Here is a 25,196-nt window from a genome sequence, read left to right as displayed (position 1 = left end):
TTAAAAATGGGTTCTCATCCTTCCCTTGGAGGCACAAAGCATTGTCTGAAAATCTGAATCTTAATAATGTTTTTATTTAATCTTTATTTTTCAGTAGCACATATTCATCTATATTTGCTTAATGTCTTTTAGAATATTTGTTCATAACGTTTCTGGAAATGACTTGCATGGTTTCAGTAAAAAGCCTCTTTTACTGTATCAGTTACAATATTGTGAAAGTTGCATATAAGGACAACTTCATAAAAAGGTTGAGGCATTGTTACAGTGATTACTATTTACCTTACCTCCATAACTGGAGCCTCCCAGAGTACATGTGTAGGAAAGGATTTTGGACATTCTCCCTGAGACTATTTCAGAATCCCTGAACCTTGTGTTTCATGCTTGTTTAATTCCCCTTTTCAGTATGTAGCTATGTAAATGAAACGTATAGATTGCCAGTAGAAAGGCTAAAATAAAAGGAATTTCATTAGTTAACAAAAATACATCTTTGAATAGCTTTTGTTTGGTTTCGTGGTTAAATAGCTTTAAACCTTTAGATTAGAGACCACTAGGTAAATATACTTCATCTGTGTTTGTTGACTAAATATGACTGGGCCATTGTGTTATTCTCCTATGTTTTAAGTAGTTTAATCAATGATGGATTTCAGGGTTTTGTGGATGTTATACAGAAGAGTGCAGTTGTGCTGTTCAGCTGGTTTTCACCCAAAGCTGTGTGACAAGAAAGAAAAAATACACGAATTAAGTGCATGACTTTCTTCCTCTGTTCTGCAGTACTGGCATTCAGCCACAAGTTGGCTGGGAAACTCGGTTTTTCATACCATCAACCATTATCTACCGTGCTAATCAAAAGGCACGCTCACTCGTACTCTGGAGACCTGAAATAAGCTTACTGATCCAGTATAGAGTTCCAAAGTCATGGGAGAAGAACAGATAGGCTTATACATACTGTACTGATTTTTCCCCCCTGAAAGTATTAGCATGCGTTTTTCATTTAGAAACATGACTCATAGCATTCAACGTTTTGCATGTGATTACAGTTTTCATCAGATTCACTGGTGTACAAAATAACTGTTCATTAAAACTCCTCAGGCAGCAGGCTGCATCACAGAATATTAGAGATTGAGTTGTTTACAATTTAAAAAGTAAAGGTTGAAACTTTTCTATAGTATTTTATTTTGGTGTTGGATCATGTACATACCCTTTGCTAATCCACACTTCTCCTCCCTCGATAGAGAACTGGAAAAAGAAGAGAGTGATAACTGTGACCATTTATAGTCAGGAAAAAAGACAAATGTATGATGGTGGTCTTAAAATCCAGGTGTTGGAACAGGGAATATGAAAATCTACAAATAAATTATGATACAATTATGTTCCCTAATTAAACCTTTGAGGGTACAATCACAGTATTTCTGAGAGTGTACTGTGTAGTTATGATAATAAAATAATCATGTTAATATGTAGCTGCAGTTAATCATCTCCAGCTCGTCTTTGTAAATAGCCTTAAACCTTAAAGATTACTCTAAAATCTGTTGTGAATGTTCTCTGATGTTATGTGTCAGAGATGTTAATATTGGTACTCTAGAGGTTAGTAGTTAGTTAGTAGTTTAAAATGTTCTTACCCATTCCAACATTATTGCCAGTGCAAAAAACTATAAAAAGAAAATAATGGAGAAAAAAACATAAACATTTAATAAACATCAATGATGATAACAATGAATTATACGATAAAAGATTTAATTTAGAAGGATGTGAATTTACCGGAGTACATCTTGCTGGAACAGAACTGGACCATGCTTCCATCTGTGTTTACTGGAGCGACCACCACTGAGTAAACATCACCACAGATAATGTCTGAGACGTCACAGCTGTTCTGCCCAAGTTGCAGAAGGCTGCAGGAATGACTGCTTATCGTGCCTGTAACCTGGGCTGTGTAGTTACTGAGAGGGTTACTGGACCTCCACTGCACACGCAGGGTGTTATTAACGCGCCTGAACAGACGAATCCCTGAGGGACAGCACTCACCTGGACACAAGTAGCAAAAAACATCATCAGACAAACTTGTTAAGGACAAAGTCATTCTTATGTCTGTCATACAGCATTTAAATAATTGCATTTCAGTGAACAATAATGTAATTCATTCAGGTGAAATGTTTTTTACAGGAAGATATTATTATTAGTAGTAGTAGTAGTAGTATTAGCTATCACACACTCACTGGTGGAGAATCCATGGTAGGTGCATTCTGCTTTGTGTCCAGTGGAGCTGATGGCCTCCAATGAGACTGTGTAGTTTGTTCCACAGGTGATGCAGCCCATCAGACACGTGGACTGTGTGGTGTGGCACTGGGCATTACCCCGTGAAGAGGTCAAGGAAGCTATGAAAGACTGAGCTCCCTGAGCTGCTGACCAGCTGACGTTACTCATAGCTTGTGTCACCTGAAGCACGGTCAGGATGTTGGGACAGCATGGAGCTAAAGAACAAAGAGAAAAGAGCACAGCCAGCCAAAATATGCAAATATGAATAACTAGTACTTATGTGTAAATAAATCCTATCTCAGATTTCAGTTAAATTCCTAAGAAATACTTTACGTATTCATTCATTCATCCATTGTCTTATCCAATTCAAGGTCGCGGTGGATGCGGAGCCTAACCGGAGTCACTGGGCACAAGACAGGAACACACCCTGGAGGGTGTGTCAGACACTCACACAGTCACTCACACACTCACACCTACGGACACTTTTGAGTCGCCAATCCACCTACCAACGTGTGTTTTTGGACTGTGGGAGGAAACCGGAGCACCCGGAGGAAACCCACATAGACACAGGGAGACAATCCCCTAGAGCGGGGCTCGAACCCACAACTCCAGGTCCCTGGAGCTGTGTGATAGTGACACTACCAGTGACACTGGACATAGAGAACAACTGTTTTTTTCCTGAACTTAATTAATAAATGGAAACTGGTTTACTACACACACTACCTTGGAAGGTGAATTTCCTCCTATCACTAAACACATTCATGTTACAACTTATTATAGTTAATTGTGTAAACCTTAAACCCTAAGCACTGAACATTTGATCTTAATTCTAGTTTGTGCAAGTGGAGGGATTTATTTATTACTCTCTAATGATAACTGATACCTAATTATTGGTTTAGTCTGTCTTCAACCATAGGCTAAAATATACTTCCTTGTACTGATAAGCTACATGAATGCATGTTTGCATTATTTATTCATTCATTATCTGTAACCGCTTACCTAGTTCAGGGTCGCGGTGGGTCCAGAGCCTACCTGGAATCATTGGACGCAAGGCAGGAATACACCCTGGAGGGGGCGCCAGTCCTTCACAGGGCAACACAGACATTCACTCACACCTACGGACACTTTTGAGTCGCCAATCCACCTACCAACGTGTGTTTTTGGACTATGGGAGGAAACCGGAGCACCCGGAGGAAACCCACACGGACAACACACCAACTCCTCACAAACAGTCACCCGGAGCGGGAATCGAACCCACAACCTCCAGGTCCCTGGAGCTGTGTGACTGTGACACCACCTGCTGCACCACCGTGCCGCCCTTACGTTTGCATTATAAGATACTGAATTATAAAATTGTAAGTGAATTTCCAAAGAAACCTTAATGAGTCAAACTGGTGCTGTCACCACAGAAAGACTAATCTCTCTCTATACCAAAACCTCAGGCTAATACGTGAGTTGTTTTGCCAAAGAAATAATACCTGTCTCAAAGGGCACGCTGTAGCTGGGCATGCTGAATCCAGCTGTGGTGGAGGCGATGGCGCTGATGCTATAGGAGGTGCCACATGGTAGACCAGCCACAGAACAGGACGTCCCATTAGAGTGACAGGTGAGGGCGTTGCCCACTGAGCCAATCACACTAACCGTGTAATTAGCGGCAGAGTTAGCCGACGTCCAGGTGATGTTGATGGAGCTGGAGTTGCTCTGAGTTACCTGCACTATCTCAGGCATACAGGGAGCTGAGAGAGACAGAGAGAGAGAGAGAGAGTGAGAGTGAGAGTGAGAGGCAATAAGAAAATGAAAAATTAGATAGAAGATCAAAGTGAAACAGAAAGAGGAAGAATAGTGAGAAAGACCAACAGAGTTAGGCTTACAAATGGGGGTTACTTATTTGCATATTTTACCAGTGATATTTAGTGAGTTATCATATTATGGTGTATGAGTCAATGTCAACAATTAGAGTTATCTTATGAAACTTATTGTCATATATTAACCTATATATTGTCATACCATAACCTATATATTGTCATGTGCATGGGTGGGTATTACCTGTTTGGTATGTCTGTGGGCTGCAGGTTCGGTTGCAGCCTCTTGGGTCATTGCAAGCTGACACTAGCAGGTTGTATCTGGTGTTGCAGGTGAGATCAGAGAGCACACACACAGGTGAAGTGTCGTTACACACCAGTGCTCCGTTAGCACCCAATGCTTCAGTCTCATACAAATCAGCACCACGCACCACTGACCATGAGACCATCACAGACTCCCAAGACACACTAGACACAGAGATGTTCGCAGGACAGCATGGCACTGAAAACAAGAGGATGACATTTGTGATTGAGTGGGATGCTTAGGTTTGACTTTGTTATCTGTGCAAGTGTGGTGCTTGTGGCTGATATGGTGTGTGTGTGTGTGTGAGTGAATTTTTCCTGCTAGTCACATTTGTGATGCTCAATTTGTGCTTGATTTAAAAACTGCAGCTAAATAAGAAGCTCTCTATAAATATTTGAATTTAATTGAATTAATAAGCTAAATTTTATTTTATTCAATTGATGCAGTGCATCTGTGTGTGTGTGTTCTTACGAGTGGTCTGGTTTAGGAGAGGTCCAGGGGGGCTGGATCCAGCCTGGTTGTTGGCGAACACACTCATGATGTAGGAGTAGCCACAGTAACAATGAAAGTTACAGGATGTTCCAGTAGAATTGCATGTCTCCTCTATTCCATCATCTCTCTTTATAAATGCAGTGTAGTAATTCACATAAGATACTGAGCTCCAGACGACGGAACAGTTACCCGCTGATATTTCATCCACACGGAGAGGCTCTGGGGGACATGGAACTGGAGGGGGGGGAAGAGAAACAAATGCTGATAAATACCTTTTTTTGTTTATTTTACAGTGCTGATGCTGTATATGTTCACTGTACTTTTACATTTCCTATTGTCTAGTTGTTAATTTAAGGAAGAAGAACTACATTCTGTTTTATTCCATTTTATTTGCTTATAATTTGGGTATTAATTCATTCATTATCTGTAAGCGCTTATCCAGTTCAGGGTCTCAGTGGGTCCAGAGCCTACCTGGAATCATTGGGCTCAAAGCAGGAATACCCCCTGGAGGGGGCACCAGTCCTTCACAGTGCAACACAGACACATTCACTCACACACTCGAACACTTTTTTTTTTTTTGAGTCGTCAATCCACCTACCAACGTGTGTTTTTGGACTGTGGGAGGAAACCGGAGCACCCGGAGGAAACCCACATGGACACGGGGAGAACACACCAACTCCTCACAGACAGTCACCTGGAGCGGGAGTTGAACCCACAACCTCCAGGTCCCTGGAGCTGTGTGACTGCAACACTACCTGCTGTGCCACCGTGCCACCCAGTATTAATTCATATTTATTGAAAAGCATATATTACAAACAAATATTAATATGCAAAATATAGGTTTAAAAAACTGCTTTACTTTTAATAGATTAAATTATTGTAATCCAATAAAGAAATCCTATCAGCTTTTGTTAAAAATATTACTAAACACAAAACATTCATCAAGCAGTGGTTTTCTTTTATTCTCCATTATTCCACCATTGAATACATCATCTAAGAGCAGGTCAGAATCATTTTTATATTAATATGGAACATATTTATAGACTAACCCAGAAATATTGATATGTTTTAGTCAATATATATTTTTAATGCCATCAGAATATTATATAATTAATAATATAAGATTAGAGTTTTTGAATGGGGTGTGTCACTGTCAGCATATGATTTTACCAAGTGTGTAGTATGTCCCTGCTTCTGACAGAATAACTCACATGAGATGAATTGTTGTGGAACCGATGGCAGGCTGGGTCCAGCCTGATTGATTGCAATAACAGAAATGTTGTAGATCTGTCCACAGCTCAGAGGGGTCAGTGTGCACTGACTGGAGCTAGACGTGCAGTTTAGACTGGATGAGCTTATCACTGTGTACTGATTTGCCCCATGCACTGCAGCCCAGGACACAGAGAGAGCAGAAGTACCACTGACCATCTGCAAGGTAACTGACTGAGGAGGGGATGCACCTGTAGAATCACACACACACACACACACACAGTGCAAAATCACACATCTTCAGCTTCAAAGTTACAGTTGTAATTTTTGTAATCAATAAGAGCTTTTAGCAATTAGCTGAATACTAAGTATGTTTAGGTAAAGAGGGAATTGTGTAAATGTGACCACATTAATTTTCATTTGTAATTCGCTTACGTGTGATCTGGCAGACAGTGAAGTCATCTCCAGGGACATTCTCTGGACTCCAGGCATTTCCTTTGATGCAGTAGTTGGTTCCATTCCTAAGGCCGTAAAAGCTGATGGTGGTGTTAGTGGTGTTAAGACGGTCCTGAAGGTATGAGTCTTCACTGATGATGCTGAGGCTATAGAGCACTGCATGTGGCACCGGAGCCCAGATAACCACAATGCTGCTGTCACTAGGAGAGCTGGTAGTCAGCTGAGGAGCAGCCAGCACTGACAAACGAGGGAAGGTACAAAGAAAGAGGTTAGAGATCTGACAGGTTGTGAAGACCCCTGTACTGAGAATGCTATACTGCAATAACTATACAACACAATCACTTATATGAAAGGTATCAATGGGATTTAATTTTTTATTTTTTTGAAGTTATGTTTACACTTGCTTTTATATAAAAGGGAAAATGAAATTTACTTTACTATAGGGCTACAGAAAATATTCAAATAGCAAACCTGAACCACATACGATGCCTGGAATAATGATTTGTTAATGTTTGTGTGCGTTTATGTCAGTTCTCATGAACGGCTTATGAAGGTATCATGTGGCCTTATGAACAAAGACCTAGGGTCAAGTTATACCGTTAGATGTCCCCTACTTTCTTCTCCCCACAGGCAATTAACAGATGAGTAACAGGTGTGGTATGAAAACTCCAACCAAGTTTTGTGTGTTGTAATTTTAAAGGCCTTTAACCACCCTTCCTTTGACCTAGAATAATTTCCAACCCAACATACTTGAATGGCAGGTGTGTAAACAATATTTGATTCTATTGTGAGTGATATGATTTCATAGGTCTTTGGATGCACAGATTTGGGATGAACTATTGTGTCCTCTGAGATGATCACTTCCTCCAGGCAACCTTTTCAGAAATGGCACTGCACTGTTAAAGAGGTAATGAAACTGAATCCGAGTTTTCTCTGGCACATCCCCTTAGGAGGGCAGCCATGTTCTTGGGGTTTAGCATTTCTTATTGTGTATGTACAGTACAGGGATGGATTGTGTTACGTAAAGATGCATGCTGCACCCCTGTGGAGGGAACCCATTACACCTCCCAGGTCAAATATGAGCCATATCCTGATCCTTCCCGCTTTTAAGTCAGTAAGGATATCAGGTGACCAACCAGGGACAGTGGCCTAGAGAATGGCTACCAGTGTGTCCTCATGAATGGGGCATTTCTTTGGTGGAGGGTGTCAGTGAGGGGTTTTTTAGAGTGTGGACAGAGCAGGAAGGATCATCATGCACTTAGCTCGAGTAATCTGAAATTTAATGGTTTCCGACAATGTGTGCAATATGGAAACTTGTAAAAAAAACAGAGAAATATGTTGCATAGTTAAGAACAAGTCTAAATTCTATCTGTGCATTTGTCCGTTTTTATAGATAATTGTATGTAATAGTGTCAGAATCGACATTAGCAATCTGTTAGACATTATTAAGCAACTTTTTCAGCAAGCATATAATGATTTGTCTAGAATTTGCCAAATGCTAACTGAAGGCTGTACATTACCATTGATTTTTATATGTGCTTTCAGCTAGAGACTATACAGTTGAAGTCAGCATGGACTTAAAAAATGATAACTTATGTATTTAGTCAGAAAGAGAATTCTTTTATAGCAAAAGAATGGACAGAGAAGGTAGGTACCTGTCTTAGCCTGGATAAACTCAGATGGCTGGCTCCTGCCAGCGCTGTTGACAGACATGACACTGAGTGTGTAGACAGTGTAGGGCTGCAGGCCCACAACAGTTCCTGGGGAACCTGGCACAGAAGTCTCTGAGAAAAAGGAGCCATCGCTGGTCTCAGCCCGAAGAATGTAGGAGGTTGCACCTGGGACTCCCAGAAACTCCACGGTCATGTTCTGGCTCTGTTTGGAAGAAGCTGTCTTGATGACTGGCACATCGGGAGCTATAAATAAAGCACACATCAGTATTTTTACAGAAAATTTCATTAAGTCTGCCATAATAATTACACCATTACCTCATTAACGTTATATAAGCAGCTTTTTACTGTGTGTTAATAAAACATATAGAGGGCATAAGGTGTAGAATCGCTTTCTTTTAGGAGCTAATAACAAAAGAAAAATATTTGTTAATGTTTGTAAATGTTAATTTGACTACTTCAGTTTTGTACATTAATAGCTGTGTTAAATGAGTTTTTAAAACAAATAAATACTTGGTAATTAAATGTAAGCCAATATTTTATAATCATGGAAAGTTATAATCTTTTTATTGCCGGGGATTCTTTGTACGTAAGTGGAGTGAAATACTCTAGATTCACTTCCTGATAATCAGGATCAACAACTTTAATCATTTAACTTTCACTTCAGTAATTCTGCTACAAACTTCAGAAACAACACTCCACAAGAATATAGTGAATATATATGAGGCTGAACCGCTGTAGGTTAAGTTCAGGAGTCAGGTGCAAATGCATTCTTGGTCATTACACCAGGGTGAAATATACATTTTGAAATTTTAACAATGTTTACATAAGAGTTCAAACAAATTTGTTTTAAAAGAAGCCAGGGAAATTTGTTTAACCCCTCAACATGTTAATTACATTCATAATATATTGTTTGTACATACCCGTAGATCCATCCACACTAGCCTGAGCAAGTACTGTCATGGAGCCATCTAGAGCCTCTACCTTAAAGGTGTAGGCGGTGTTGGGGGAGAGAGAGTTGATGGAGCCCATGACAGAGTTTTGACTGAAGCTGCTGAACACAGATGGCTCCGGAGAGTTTCTGGGAGATGCAGTGACCCTGTATGAAGATGAACTAGAGTAGCTGGTCCAGCGGACTACTGCACTTTTCGAGGTGACTGTGTAGATGCTGATGGTTAGAGGGCTTCCTGAAGAGGCGACCACAGGACAGGAATAATTAAGCTGAAGTTACAGCAAATAATTTTGACGGAAAAAATTATCTGTTCTCATTTAAACAATTATTTTAACTTGTGTTAATTTATTCCCATTCAATTTGGATGTCAGTTTTTCAGAACACAATATATTAAAATTAAAATTAAATATATCACAGAGACATAAATAAATGAAAATAAATATTAGGTTAATATAACGGGTACCAGTGTGAACTGAATATATAATGGTGGTAAGTCAAAAGTAGATGGTCAGGAAAACTGTTCTACAAAAAGAAAGGGAAATTAATCTGCCTCACAATATTGCCTTTATCCCAGAGCTATTACCTTGAACAGCATTCTGTGAAAAGAAGAGAAGAAGCACAGTAGCATTGAGAAGACCCTTAACTGAACAGTCACAAAAAATGTAGGCCTAGCAGTTCTTGATTTTATTTATAATATATTAGTAGTCATATAGCTTTTCATTAACAATCTCCTCCATCACTTTACAAAATAAACACTGCTAACTTGACTTTACCTGAAAAACAGCTCCAAGTAAGAAAACCCACAGACTTTTGCCAGACACGTCCATCTTCTTGTTCATATATGAAATCCTGATCAACAAATGTTTATCTGTCACTATTCTCTTGTCTTATGTTTCAGTGTACATTAGCTTTTTTCTTGGTGCTCTGTTGAAATAGCTGAAAAAGGATCTGCCCACTTAGAGGAGCTGACCAATCAGAGGTAGAGGATTTTGGTACCTGCAGGCAGGTGGTAACTGAAGGTTTTGGGGACTTCCCATGCTGATATGCTATGGTTATGCTATAGTTACCTGAATTTATTGAAATAATCTGTTTCTGAAGGATCAAGAAAATATCTAAGGTGGAAAATGGAAAACTAGTTATAGTAAACATTCTCTACAGGGACACTCTGCTTTTATATTTACACTGCAGAAGTGAGCTGGAATTCACTACAGGAAACACTAAAGCTCAGCTTTGCTGGTGTCACTTTATGTTACACTTTAAAATTCAAACCACCTTCGCTGTTGTAACTGTACTTTCATTTATTACTTAATAAATGTGTAATAGAATAGATACCTAACAGAATTATGATAATTATATTATCTCAGTCGTTTTAATTCATTGAACTTTATTTTCCATTTTCATTTAATTATAGATGATCATATTGTTGGTTGCTTTAAAATGTTAAAATATTTTACTATTTTTATCCATCCATCCATCCATTATCTGTAACCGCTTATCCAATTTTAGGGTCGCGGGGGGTCCAGAGCCTACCTGGAATCATTGGGCGCAAGGCGGGAATACACCCTGGAGGGGACGCCAGTCCTTCACAGGGCAACACAGAGACACACATTCACTCACACACTCAAACCTACGGACACTTTCGAGTCGCCAATCCACCTGCAATGTGTGTTTTTGGACTGTGGGAGGAAACCAGAGCACCCGGAGGAAACCCACGCGGACACGGGGAGAACACACCAACTCCTCACAGACAGTCACCTGGAGCTGGAATTGAACCCACAACCTCCAGGCCCCTGTGTGACTGCGACACTACCTGCTGCGCCACCGTGCCGCTACTATTTTTATACTAATTGTATTTCATTTGATTTTATTTTTGTTTATTAATTTGATTTTAGGGCGGCACAGTCGTGCAGCAGGTAGTGTCACACAGCTCCAGGGACCTGGAGGTTGTGGGTTCGATTCCCGTTGAGTGAGTGTGTGTCGCCCTGTGAATGACTGGCGCCCCCTCCAGGGTGTGTTCCCACCTTGTGCCCAATGATTCCAGGTAGACTCTGGACCCACCGTAAACCTGAACTGGATAAGGGTTACAGATAATTTGATTTGATTATTTTCTGTCCATTATAAAAACTGGGCTACACTAAAAATAAAACCATATATGAAAAATATTGATTGATTGATTGATTGATTCATTCATTCATTCGTTCGTTCCACATCAGCCTCGGAGGTGTTAGGGCTGTTGAATGGGAGAATTTTTACTTTCTGGACTTTTGACGTTTCCCCTTTTTCTAAGTCAGTGATAACCAAAACAAGATGAAGACACATTATTTTGTATTATTTTATATAATAAGGTGTATTATCAGTGCTATTCTGTACTGTTTTAATTAACTGCAGCATTATTAAAGAAATAACTATGTTGTTTATCTGTCATTTCATACAAGTTGTTCAAACGTTTCCCCACAACGCCCAAGCCTGACGTCACGATGACGTAGAGCCGTGCATCGGAAAAAACACAGAAACAAGAGGCAAGATGGCAACCGGGGCAGAATACGGGCTTAAGAAGATAGTTTGGCAAAGTAAGTTCGTTTAGCTTCTTTTAGCTTCGCCAACAATTATTTCTGTGTGTCTGCTTGTTTACATCAGACACGTTTTGTTAAACTCACACAAACAACACAGTGTTTTTCATTTTCCATAAAGACATCTGGGTGAAGTTTGTTCACTGGGAACTGTAAATGTCACCAACGGTTGTTTTTTCTCCTTGTGGAGAACACAACGTATTTGCATTATAAACTTTAGCTGACCGTTTTATTTGGTTCACGCGCAGACCGAAACAACTCAAACCGTACAACCGTTTCTTAGTCATCAACTCCGTTCCACCTTAAGAAGCGCATGCGCCAGCCTGTAGCCCTGCAGAGCTTAAGGTGGAATGAAAATTTGAACAGAATTAGAAGTCAGCTGCAGTTTGGTCTTTAATTGTGACTATTAGTTTACTAAACGCACACAGATACACGCTTTCTGTTTCTGTTCAGTTAAATGACGATTATTTTCCCTTCATTTACTTTGTAGCTGTAACGTTAACACCCTTCCTGTTGGTCAGCTGGCCAAAGTCACACTGGACTTAAGTCTCACCCACCACTGACATTTTCTATAAATATTGAATGGAATTTAATTAATTACATTGGTTCCAATTGTACTGATGGGAGAATATTTTTATTTTAATATTGTTTTGAAACACTGTTTTACATTTTCAGTTGTATGTATTGTTTTTTTATTTTTTTTATTTTGATTGTTATTTTTTCTGTCTAAACAGAAATTAAAGAGACTATCATAGCAGACTGTAGAAAATCAGAAGTATGGAAGGTCAGTATTTTTTTTTTTTACGTTTATTATTATTTAAAAGCTTTCTTTCACCACATAGTGACATAACATATTTAAGGAAGTTAGTCCTTGCAGGGGAATAACAGAATGCACACATTAATTACACACTAACATCTGACATATCAGGGCTGAGGGAATTTAGGGGGAAATGTCCAGTTATATTTTACTAACACATACTGTGATAACTTAGATTTATGTTTTTACAAATGCTTCTGGCTTGAGATTTGAAAGCTTAGCTCAGTAAATTACACTGCCAGTTTTGTTATGGTTGTTTTTTTTCATGTATGTATCAGGTGGAAGTTTAGTTCTAATTTATCTACTGTCTTTTAACAAGCTCTATGTCATTAGATTCAACTTGAACATTTAAAACTTATACACTAATAATAATTGCACTTCTTTTCAGATTGTCATTTTTATTGTGTGTGTGAATATTTTGCAATTCTATAGATAATGATACTGGACAACTTCACCACCCGGCTCCTTTCATCATGCTGTAAAATGTCGGATCTGATGTCCGAAGGGATCACAAGTAAGGGGGAAAAAAATTATATATTAGTGAGTTAGTGCACAACATGGTATTGTCACTCATGCTTATCTGTAGGCCTTAATAGCATTGCAGACATTCTCTACCCATTTTTTTTCTCCTTACTCATTATATCATAATCTTATTTTGACTGTACTTGAATTCAAAAACTCGGTTGCATGTAAAACAATAAACACTGCAGCAAATCAAAGTGACGGTCAGTGCTGAACCTTAGAATCCAGCTGTAAACATGCTGGCATACTGGTGCAGAGGCCCAAACCCTAACTTACAGCCTCCACTCTTCAAATGTACCTGCCTGATTGATGATTGGGCTGATAAATTTGATGCAGAGGCTGTCCACCAATCCTTTCATCCACGTCCATAAAATATAATGGCAAAAGGAGATGGAGAAAAAAGAACATAAAAAAACTATTAGTGTCCTTTTGGAGGAAAAAATAGAAGGTAAATATTACTCTATAAATATATTTTAGTGAAATAAAATTTTATAGATTTGAAAAAACTGACTCTTATGATTGCATCTCTGATCTGAGAGTTATGATTTACAACTTATAATGTAAAGCTATATAATGTGAATTTGTATAAAATCATTTGTATAAATTTATGTCAGCTAGGCTTAAGGGTGTTCAACAGCTTTCTGTTTTTCTTTGCAGTTGTGGAAGACCTGTTCAAAAGCCGGGAGCCTGTCCCAGAAATGAAGGCTGTCTATTTCATGTCCCCTACTGCAAAGGTTCAGAACTTAGTATTGTAGTCATTTTAACTGTTAAAATTTTTCTTGACATAAAAAGAAACACTTTTACTGGAAATAATTTTCCCGGGTCCCTTGTTCTTTCCCTTTGTTTTACAGTGTGTTGATATATTCATCAGTGACTTCAAGCTCAAGCCAAAGTATAAAGGGGCCTATGTCTATTTCACTGACTGTAAGTGCTAATATTGAGAATTCACATACCTACTAATGTAATGGAGTACTAATGTAATGGATACGCTGGACAAAGAGATGGTTCACATTCCCAGCAGGATATTGGAATATGCTTTTATCACACTACCCAGAACTATTTAAAGGCTAAGCACCACTTAATGGACCTCCATGAATATTTCACATTATTTTTGTTACTGACATATATAAGTACGTATTAAAATGAAAATAGCAGCTTAATTTGCTTTAAAACGGATAATTTTATTAAATTGACAGAAAAACCCGAGCTCGCTAGGGAAATTCTTGAACGCAACCGTGACGTCACTGGTGGACAACAGCTGGACAAAGCCGTGGTAAAACACCGTTATGACTGACTGTTATGATAGTATCTAGCTAGCTAAATAACCAACATTATTCATGACAATAGCCTAGCAATAAGGTAAACTCAAATCTAGAGGTACGGTTATTCTTGTAAATGTGATCGAATTCAAAATCGAATTCATCCGACACTACAAACCTCCGTAATGCAGCTACGTAGCCGAGTATAAACTGAGCTACCGAGTTTAGCAAGTCAAGCTAACGTTAACTAACACCAACTAAAACAGGCGAAGTATGTGTCCTTACCCTGTTTACCTCCATGTTACAGAGGCTCTTGAACACCTTTCGTTGGTGTCCTTACATGCCCATATTGTTGGAAAAGCGCCAGTGAAATGAGCTACAGATAACGGAGTGAGCGGATGGTCCTTTCCAAAGTGCCCGTTTAAAGTGGACAAATTTAGTCCATTTTCTGGATATTTTGGGATCTTTGGACCATTTGTGCACAGATGTCCCACTGTACATTGAATGATTGCAGTCAAAAACAACACACCTTTTCGTCATTTTTCATTAAATTAAGTGCGACTTCTAGAGTTGTTGTCCACCATCTACGTCACAGGCAAGACGCCTATTAGAGTTTCCCAACACCTTTGGGGGGGGGGACCAACGGTCTTTTAAACCTTATTTCTTGAATTAGTAAGAAATAACATGTTTTCTGACTATAAATGAACACAAGTTAGGAACTCAAATTCCACTGTATTTATTTGTTTGACACTTTCATAGAGCTGGTGCTTATCCTTTAAACTTTAGAAATAGTGTATTTTTGGAATTTTTCATTTAATATTTTCAAACAGAAGGTAAATAAAACTGCTGGTAGTTGCTGCCTTATTAATCTACCATGATGTCTTGTTAAGGCTTGTTGGAATATAATAAATGGCTTTCTTTCATAAAGCATTTTAATTTGCCCTTAAGATTGCCCAGATGATCTTTTTAACAAAATGAAGCTGTTCTGCGCAAAGCACATCAAAGTGTGTAAAGAGATCAACATGTCCTTTCTTCCACTGGAGACACAAGTAAGTGCTTCTTTTTCTACGTTTTAAAATTCATTAGTCTGTTTTTCTGCGTGCCAGTGAACACACTATATTGTTCGACATTGATTTTAACCCAAAAGTGAATGTTTATGCTTAAAGGTAGTCATAAACTGTGCTTCTATGCATCTTTGAGATTTTTTTGCAGATGATGTTTAGTTTAGATATAGATTTATTAATACACTTACAGTGCTGGCAGTTCTCAGTTGGAAAACATATATATAGCTTTCTGAATAAAGATTCTCAATAATAATAATACTAATAATTTTTGTTTAGGATTAGTCTTTCAGAGTTCAGTGTCGGACAGACTGCAAGTGTACTTCCAGCCCTCATCTGGAACTATTTTTGCACACAATTTATTCTCTGACTCCATGATGTAAACTGCAGCAAATAGGAGTACCGATTACCGATTAGTATGTGTTCTGTGGGCTAATAAACTTGAAATGCTTTTATAAAGAACCTGCCCAGTGCACGATTCTCTGTAGAGGGGGCATTTTTTTTCTGCTTTGTCTTTAAAATGATTCCTCTGATTCTGGACTTTGTTTAAAAGATCTCTGATGATTTAAGGTCCTTGGTTAAAAGGCACTTTGTTTGTATGTGTGTGCAGGTATTTACATGTGGCAATCCAGAGGCCTTTAGGAGTATCTATAGTCCTCATAGTGCAGACAGAGGCCTAACTTTGGAGACCCTTGCAGATCAGATAGTCACGCTGTGTGCCACTTTGGAGGAGTACCCTGGCGTTAGATACAAGAAGTGAGTGAGAATATGGGTTGTACATGAATACACATACTTCACATCAAATCATCGACAATATGAGAATGTCATGTCAGAATATACTCTGTTTTTATAGAACTCCTATTTAAGAAAGAATTTAAACATTTTGTGTAATGGAATGCAGACAATTTTGCTTATGCTTTTTATTATTTTTTATAGAGATACAACACTGGACTATGCTAAAATACTGGCAGAGCTGGTGGACAATAAACTAGCTAGACATTATGAGCTTGATGAAAACGGCAAGAAAAAGGTGGTGATTTTTTTTTCTGTCACTCTCACTGATTTATTTCATTTTCTCTCTCTCAAACACTAAGTTGATTTATATTTCTAGCTCTTTTTTGTTTCGCTCTCTAATTCTTTTGGCCTGTGTATACATAACAAATATTAGCTGTGTCATAACTGATCTGAGAGATCCAGCAAAACTTGTTGAATCAGGTAACATTAGGTCAGTTTATTTTGTTTGAATATTGTTGAATATATGATATATTGCATACTTTCCTCTGGGTAATGTGTTGATATTATCCTACAGTAATTACATTCTTACCCTTGTAGTCATCTCTTGGATGATCTTTAAAAAACTCTGTGGTATTTTGCCTTTAGGAGAAGACCCAAGCTCAGTTGCTCATTGTTGACCGCGCCTTTGACCCCGTGAGCCCGATACTACATGAGCTGACCTATCAGGCTATGGCTTATGACCTCATCCCCATCAAGAATGACACTTACAAGTAAGGAGTTGGTATTGTAAATGGACTGAATATCAGTTAATCAAATAGCACGGTTTAAACTCATATCCAACTAAAAGATCTGTAAAAATTGATATAGCAAACTGTGGTTTATTTTCAGGTACAAGGGAAAAGATGGTTCAGAGAAAGAGGCCTTGCTGAATGAAGGTGATGAGTTGTGGGTCAAACTGAGACATTTGCATATTGCTGAGGTCACTGAGTAAGTAACTAAATTAAAACATTTCTACTGTTAAAAAGCGTTTACTGTGGTCATTTTACTGTATGTAGAAATCAAACACAATGCAAGATTAGCTACTATGAGACTTAAAATAACTGTCTATTTGACTCATGTCATTCTGTAAACTGGTTGTCCTGGTAAATTATACAAACATAACATTGGGCTATGGGACAGAACAAGACATCCAACAGTTAATTAATGCTCTTGCGAATAAGAGCAATCAAATCCAAGTAACAGTGTTCCAAAATCCAGTTTTTTCAGAAGAATAGCAAATTAATGAATTCCTTTTAATTCATATTAATACTCTTGCTTGCATCTCTAATATTTGTATGTGTTTTTTGTCTTTAATCCCAGGCAAATCCCCAAACTGGTGAAAGAGATTTCTGCCAACAAAAAGCAGACCGATGGAAAGGTGTGGCCATCTCCCATTCCTCTCTTACATCTCTGGGAATGATACCCATATCTCTCCGTGTCTCTGCATTACAATCCATTATATTCCCTCTGTCCTGTTTGCCATTTAGTTGGTTTCATTATCTGCTTTTGTTCGTAATCACAGATCTCAATAGGAGGATTAAAGCATCTCATGAAGCAGATGCCAGCTTTCCGTAAACAGATTGCTGAGGTATGTATCACCTGACGCCTCACACTGCCACAGTTTTGGTATCACATCCTGCCTAGAGGACATTGATACTCACACTGGAAGGATCTCATTTGCTGCCAAGATCTAATCTGTGATGTCAGTGCCATGGCATTTTATCCTGCCCTCTAGTGATTACTGTTTTCTCTGCTTAATAATACATGAATAGATGATGGCTGCAAGATAGGGAAGTATGTAAGAATATTTGCAGTATGTGTGTTCCATTCTTCATGTCTATGGAAGTGTGAGAAATATGAAATAATATCATTATGTACACTGGTCAGATAAAAAACGACAAACCTTAGAGCAATTATAGAAAGTCTGTAGACAACATCTAGTGTATTGGGATTATATAAAGTATATGTAGCAAGCAGCTGGATGCCAACATATTATTTTACCTTATTAACGTATTAGTTTATTCTATATCACTTTTCTTTAGTTGAAGCATATTGCAGCATTTCTCTCTAAACAGGTTAAATGTTGTTCTTTAGTCTGAATCCATTTCTCTATCTCATCAGAAAACAGTCCACCTTACACTAGCAGAAGACTGCATGACCAAGTTCCAGAGCTCAGTGGAAAAGCTGTGCAAAGCAGAACAGGTACTGACATTTTTCTGCTCCAAACAAAGCAAAAACTATTGTGTGGCTTTCTTTGAATTAACTCAATTATTTGCAATATTTGGAATAGACAACATTCCCTCTCACTGTTACAAAGTAACAGTTTTAATAAGCAAACAACAAAAGACTGAAACTGTTTTAGTCTTAATTTGACCTAATGTGAATGTGTGTATTGTGCTGGCATCATTGACATAATTCAGGGAAATTAACATTTCTATTGATACAGTACATTTTTGCTGATACCTCAGCTGTCCCCAAAGTAGAACAATGTGTCATTAATTGCTTAGGTTTTTTGTGTTTGTGATCAGTGACAACCATATCATATTCATGTCTCTCTCTGATTTAAGTTTCCTTCACTGTTCATGTTTCTGCGCTTATTAGGACCTTGCGGTTGGCTCTGATGTTGAGGGTCAAAAGGTGAAGGACCCAATGAGAACGCTGCTTCCTGTCCTCCTGAATCCCTACTCCACCCACGATAAAATACGAGCTGTGTTGCTTTATATCTTCAGCCTCAATGGTATGGCTCACAGAAACACACATTCACTGGTGCTTGGAGAAATAATACAAAGCATGAAAATATTTTGGGTGAATAAAAATTACTGTCGATTTTGCGATGACCAGGCACAACCGAGGAGAATCTCGCTAAACTGATTCAGCATGTGAAAATTGAGACAGAACGTGAGTACATTACGAACTGGAAAGAGCTGGGGGTGCCCATCATTTCCACGGTGAGCAAGTCACAGTGTTTTATGTTCTCACCTCTTGTGTTTGCCTCTTACCTTTCACCCCCCCTCTCTCCATCTCTTCCCTCGTTACTTCACTGATTTTGTTGGACATTTAAAATTTGGCTTTTAGCTTATATTTTTCTATAACCAGTAAATGTATTGACCTAACATTTATGCTGCCTTTTTTTTTATACTTTTGTGATTATTGTAATTATTGTCAGCTTATTTTAAATAAATACAGTGATTTAGCGGAGCTTGTTACAGTATATGTAATTTATTTATGATGTCTCTTTTATAATTTGTTTCCACAGTCAAGTTTTTTTTCATCCCGCAAGCTCTCTCGGAGAGATCGCTCTCAGGAGGAGATGTACAACCTTTCACGATGGGTGCCCATAATCAAAGATGTGATGGAAGTGAGTTATTCACAGTCTCAAATATGTGAACGCCTTTTCCTGTTCCAGCCACCTTTTAATAAATCCCCTTCTACATTAAATATGCATTATTATTTGAAATATGAATGTCCAGGCAGGCTTTGACATTTTGACTATCAGGACTAATTTGAGAAATTTACATAGATTGTCTGAACATTTTGTTGACGGTTGTGGGGTGGAATTCTGAGAAACTACTTTCATGAGGGAAGCATCTGTCTCACCAGGATAAATTATTAATTCAGAATGTACATTTCACATCAAAAACCGCAAGCAAACAAGTTAGTTTTCATACACAGAATAATAATGTATTATTTCCAGCATCAGTGTTCTTGTGTGGAATTTTCCTATATTAGTTGTGGTTTACATTTTTTTAGTTTATTGATATTGTAAATGTAGTGCTTCACTAAGAAATTTCTTGAAGAAATAATTATACTGTTTTAATCAGCGATTGATCTTTCTTCCTTCTTTCTATGACAAGGATGTGGTTGACAATAAGTTGGACACCAAAGAATGGCCGCACCAGTCTGAGTGTCCATCTGCGTGGAATGGATCCAGAGCTGTGAGGTAGGCCAGGTGTTATATTTAAGCCTTGCTATATTTCTAGCATACAAACCTGAGATGAATTAGGCCTGACTTCAAATTTGAAAATGGCAAAAATACACTTTTACTCTCTGAACACTAACTAAAGGAGACGTTTTGCGTTGCTCTGTTATTCAGATGTAACCAAAGATCATTAGTGAAATCTTAATGAAGCCTTTTTGCCATAAAACTTACATATAAATTTAGATATAATAGACTATTTCCTTGGAAACTATTGTACTCTACATGTTTCTTTTGGCTTTTTCCACCATTACCACTGCTGCTTTAGAACTTTATGAAATGTCACGAAATCGCAAAATTACAAAACTCTGCAGAGGGTTTTACTTTGAAATGATGGCTACATGGACGAAAGACAAAAGCAGAGAGAAAAGTAGATAGATTAAAGTAGTAAAAAGGTTGTGAGGAACATTTGCAATATATCATAATGCCCATAAACACAGGCTATGACATGCAGCATCCAAAATTTAAAGACTAAGCACCACTTAATGGACCTCCATGAATATTTCACATTATTTTAGTTACTGACATATATAAGTATGAATTAAAATGAAAATAGCTGCTTAATTTGCTTTAAAACTGACAATTTTATTAAATTGACGGAAAAACCAGAGCTCGCTACGGAAATCCTTGAACGCAACCATGACGTCACTGGTGGACAACAGCTGAACAACGGTAAAACACCGTTATGACTGACTGTTATGACAGTATCTAGCTAAATAACCAACATTATTCATGACAATAGCCTAGCAATAAGCTATACTCAAATTTAGAGGTACCGTTATTCTTGTAAATGTGATCGAAGTCGAACTCGAATTCATCCGACACTATAAACCTCCGTAATGCAGCTACGTAGCCGAGTATAAACTGAGCCACCGAGTTTAGCAGGTCAAGCTAACGTTAACTAACACCAACTAAAACAGGCGAAGTAAGTGTCCTTACCCTGTTTACCTCCATGTTACAGAGGCTCTTGAACACCTTTCGTTGGTGTCCTTACATGCCCATATTGTTGGAAAAGCGCCAGTGAAATGAGCTACAGATAACGGAGTGAGCGGATGGTCCTTTCCAAAGTGCCCGTTTAAAGTTGACAAATTTAGTCCATTTTCTGGATATTTTGGGATCTTTGGGCCATTTGTGAACAGATGTCCCACTGTACATTGAATGATTGCAGCCAAAAACAACACACCTTTTCGTCATTTTTCATTAAATTAAGTGACAACTTCTAGAGTTGTTGTCCACCATCTACATTACAGGCAAGACGCCCATTAGAGTTTCGAACACCGTTGGGGGGGGGGGGGACCAATGGTCTTTTAAACCTTATTCCTTGAATTAGTAAGAAATAACATGTTTTCTGTCTATCAATAAACACAAGTTTGGAACTCAAATTCCACTGTTTTTATTTGTTTGACACGTTCATATAGCTGGTGCTTAGCCTTTAAAGCATTTCACATAAAACCGCTCTCAATGGCTCAACCATTTCATTATCCTGAATAGCTAATAAAACCTGTGTAGTTCCCATTTAACATTATATGTACTGCTCATCTGCATCTCTCTCTCTTTCCCTGTGCTCACAGAGCTGTGAGGTAAGGCTGGTTGCAGTTTCAGCTCCTTGCAGTGTTCAGATTTACTGATTCACCGATAATGTTTTACATTATAATGCACCACAGAAGGCTTGGGTGTTTTAAAGATATTATCCCTGCAATTTCAAAAGACCTAGTCAATGATATTCTTTATGTTTTGAGACTCATGCATGTTTAACCAATATAAAAGTAGCTGTGAGTTGACCTTCTGTACAGCTTACTTTATTTGTTAAAAGCAGCAAACACAACAACTTACATTGAAATAAAGGTGTAACTACAGTCCCTGTTTTCTCTGCTGTGCAGAATGTTTCACTCACATGTATACAAACTCTTCAGTGCCACCTTGTGGTCAACACTGTTCTTTAATTAATGTTATCGTCTGTTGAAATCTTGTCGAGGGTGATGTTGAAATCCCTAGACTATAGTCTTAATGAGCTAAGAATACACTGATTTGTAGTGGAAGACTTTTGTGAAATCTCTCTCTCTCTCTCTTTCTCTCTTTCTTTCTTTCTTTCTTTCTTTCTTTCTTTCCAGTGCAAGGCAAAAACATAAGCCCAGTGCTCAGGACGACCATAGGACTGGTTCCCGTCTTATCATCTTTATCCTAGGGGGAGTTAGTTACTCAGAATTGCGCTGTGCTTATGAAGTCACACAAGCGTGCAAGTCCTGCGAGGTCATCATTGGTCAGTACCCATCCTTTGTTAGCTCAGAGTACACAGTAAATGAGTGATCAAACAGTATGTATTCTGCAGACCATAAAATGAAGGATCTTATTTATTTGTTTTTTTGTATGTACTTATATGGTGCCCATTTAGAAATCTAACTAATTTGTTTGCAAAAACCTCTCTCTACAGGTTCCACACACCTTTTGACTCCAACAACCCTGCTGGAAGACATTCGTGACCTCAGCAAAAAGCCCATGGAGGCTTTCACAATAGTGGAGGAGACTGCCGGCTCCTGAGTGGCTTGAAGCTTGTCCTACCTCCCTCTTCTGTTCTCTTTATGCCCTTCAGTTCTTCTCTCTCTCTTTCTCTCTCTCACTTTCTCTTCCTATCTTCAAAGCACACAGCACTCAAACTCCAACACAGGACCGAAGGGATATAATATGTGAACACATTTCTGGCAGAGGGTCCCAGTCCAGCCACATTTTCATTGCTGGTTTCATGTAACCCCTGGTTACAGGAAGAATGTCTTTGGAGCTCGTTTACCTGGCTCGGGGTGTCAGTGGCTAAGGACACCTTCATACTGCCTCAACAAACATTGTCATTCCTACAATGTAGTCTTTTAAAGATGGAGTAATGTGACAGAATATCCAGGAAACTAATAAGAAATTTCTCTTTTAAAACGAAGAAGTGTTTGGTGTCTGATATTTTGTTTCTTAGGTTTGCACTGGAGCAGCAAGGTAATGTAACATAAATAACGGAAGCTTATATTTGACAAATAAGCATCACATAAACAGCATGGCTGCGTTACTGCTCCTTCTCTGTAACGGCAAAATAAAATATCAGTGTTTCAAGGTAAATCTGTGATGATTCAGGCGTATATTTGGAGCAGTTCTAATTGGTAATCTCGTAGTTCCAGGACAAAACTAAAGGCATCTGTTCACATCAAAGACGTTGTGGCTGATTAAATACGTTTGATAGGCAATTTCACTAACTTTTTTTTTTTTTTTTTTTTTTAAATCAAAGCCAATCAGAGTGAATTGGTGAGGAATCCTCTGCACTGAGGAATGTAGCTCAGTGTTTATAGATGTCCACAGTAAGAAACACATCAAACCACTCTGAATAACTTAGTTTACTTCTGAACAGCTTTTTAAAGATGTTGTTTTGGTGGAATCACCCTCAGAAATGTTAAAAAGAAAAAAATTGCCTAAATATTGATGCGTGTGAAATGTTACTGTGAGTGGTTTACACAAACTATATTCAGACTAAGCGTTTTGTATCTGTCATTGGGTTGGCATGGTTCTGTGAAGAGGGATGAAAAGATACATGTGTATCATGAAACTGTTATAATGCCATCTACATGACAGGGTTCTAGCAAAGCATTGCTGATGAGTAATGTAAGTGATAATATATGGTTTATATTAGAGATGGCACTATTTGGCTCTAACATGGGTTTTTCTAAAATATTTTGCCATATGTATTTATACATCACACTAAATGCAGCTTGTTTTAATACGTCCGTCTCTTGTTCTTCTCTTGATACAAAAGGGCTTTTCTTTTTTTAACTATGGATGCTGTTGTGTGAAGTAGCACTGAATAACTTCTTTACTGACCAAAAATTTGCATTTTCATATTTGTTACTGAAATGTATTTTTCTTATGACATTAAAAACATAAATGCAGATTTTTGCCGTGGTTGTTCAGTCAGAGCTACTGGTTCAACACCTTTTTTCAATCCTGATTAGAGTTGTTTGTTTGTTTTTCTTTTTTCCTTTTTCTTCCTTTAAAGCTATACACAAGTATTATAAGCTGTAATATCTTATGACAACATGCGTATCATGCAGTGGATTGCCACAACTGAATCTAAATCAGTTGAAGAAACAAGGGAAGTAATGTAGTGTCATTAGTTGTGATGTGAAGTTTAACCTATCCCCTGCTGTCTTTCTTTCCTTAGAGCTCCAGCAGAATACCTTCAGGTCATGCTTGCCTTAATAATATTCATGTGGTCACTTACACATTTACTTACGGTCAGCTGTGCTATTTCACTTGTGTGCCTTTGTGTTATTAAGATGAAAGTGCCTAGCAAATGTACATTTGTATTAACAGAAATAACATTTTGCTTTTTGTTCTGTTGCACTTGCTGATATCAGCGAACATTGTAGTATTTTTAAGTAAATGTAATTACTTACATAGCCTTCTTTTGAACAACTGACAAATAAACGAATGACGTGGTTCAACAACAAGCGTTGTGTTAAAACTTTGTGAGTAACAAATTGTACATTACTGTTACCAAGAAGCTAAGGCGTAATGGTTACACGACCTGGCTTGGCATGAGACCGGAAGGTTGCAGGCTTGAACCCCATGACTGACAGGAAAATTGGGGGGAGTGTGTGTGTGTATGTGTGTTTTCACTGCCACAGATGTATTAAATATGGAGGGAAAAAAATTCAGCTGTACCTTGTACAATAAAAATAAAAATCACAATTTATGACCTTTAGTCACTATCCCTCTTATATCCAGTCTTTAACCTAAACGAGCCCAGGCTCTTTATATATTTTCTGAACTGATTTGTGGTTTTAAAACCGCAATGTAAAATAAGTGTATATAAATATTTATTTATTTTATATATATATATATGTCTCTCACAACAATCATTTTTGGATCACAATGGGTCAGATGTAGTTACATGTTACATAGTCATTTGAAAATGTGCTTTTATATTAAGCATTTCTATGGTCTCTATGTACTCCCCAAGCACACTGTAATTCTGTAAATGAGGTTCAAATTCACAAACTGCCGTGAGACTGCGTTCAGGATGTTTGGTAATGTCACTTAGGGACA

At 38.1% G+C, this 25,196-nt stretch overlaps 2 protein-coding genes across 2 annotated transcripts; one reads left to right on the top strand and one right to left on the bottom strand.

Annotated features, from left to right (window-relative positions):
• Nucleotides 1-358: 358 nt before the first annotated feature.
• Nucleotides 359-9,965, bottom strand: LOC136697925 (fibronectin type III domain-containing protein 7). Its single transcript, XM_066673264.1, has 14 exons — nt 9,912-9,965; nt 9,722-9,734; nt 9,110-9,373; nt 8,172-8,432; nt 6,496-6,753; nt 6,063-6,311; nt 4,831-5,085; nt 4,300-4,557; nt 3,732-3,989; nt 2,214-2,468; nt 1,759-2,022; nt 1,620-1,649; nt 1,199-1,236; nt 359-708 (listed from the first exon to the last, which is right to left on the bottom strand). The coding sequence occupies exons 1-13, from the start codon at nt 9,963-9,965 to the stop codon at nt 1,205-1,207; spliced, it is 2,451 nt and encodes an 816-aa protein (XP_066529361.1). The 3' UTR covers nt 359-708; nt 1,199-1,204.
• A 1,617-nt stretch (nt 9,966-11,582) lies between these two features.
• On the top strand, nt 11,583-24,681 carry stxbp3 (syntaxin binding protein 3). The gene is made up of 19 exons (XM_066671901.1): nt 11,583-11,708; nt 12,443-12,492; nt 12,958-13,039; nt 13,705-13,781; nt 13,899-13,971; nt 15,255-15,355; nt 15,978-16,123; nt 16,304-16,397; nt 16,748-16,872; nt 16,991-17,089; nt 17,462-17,519; nt 17,664-17,729; nt 18,263-18,343; nt 18,743-18,878; nt 18,983-19,089; nt 19,398-19,499; nt 19,996-20,081; nt 22,229-22,377; nt 22,549-24,681. Exons 1-19 carry the CDS (start codon nt 11,663-11,665, stop codon nt 22,653-22,655), a joined length of 1,785 nt encoding a protein of 594 aa, XP_066527998.1. The 5' UTR covers nt 11,583-11,662; the 3' UTR covers nt 22,656-24,681.
• The last annotated feature ends 515 nt before the right edge of the window (nt 24,682-25,196 follow it).

This window comes from Hoplias malabaricus, chromosome 5, assembly GCF_029633855.1.
Source record: "Hoplias malabaricus isolate fHopMal1 chromosome 5, fHopMal1.hap1, whole genome shotgun sequence".
Lineage (NCBI taxonomy): Eukaryota > Metazoa > Chordata > Actinopteri > Characiformes > Erythrinidae > Hoplias > Hoplias malabaricus.
This window is presented reverse-complemented; position numbering and strand designations above follow the sequence as displayed.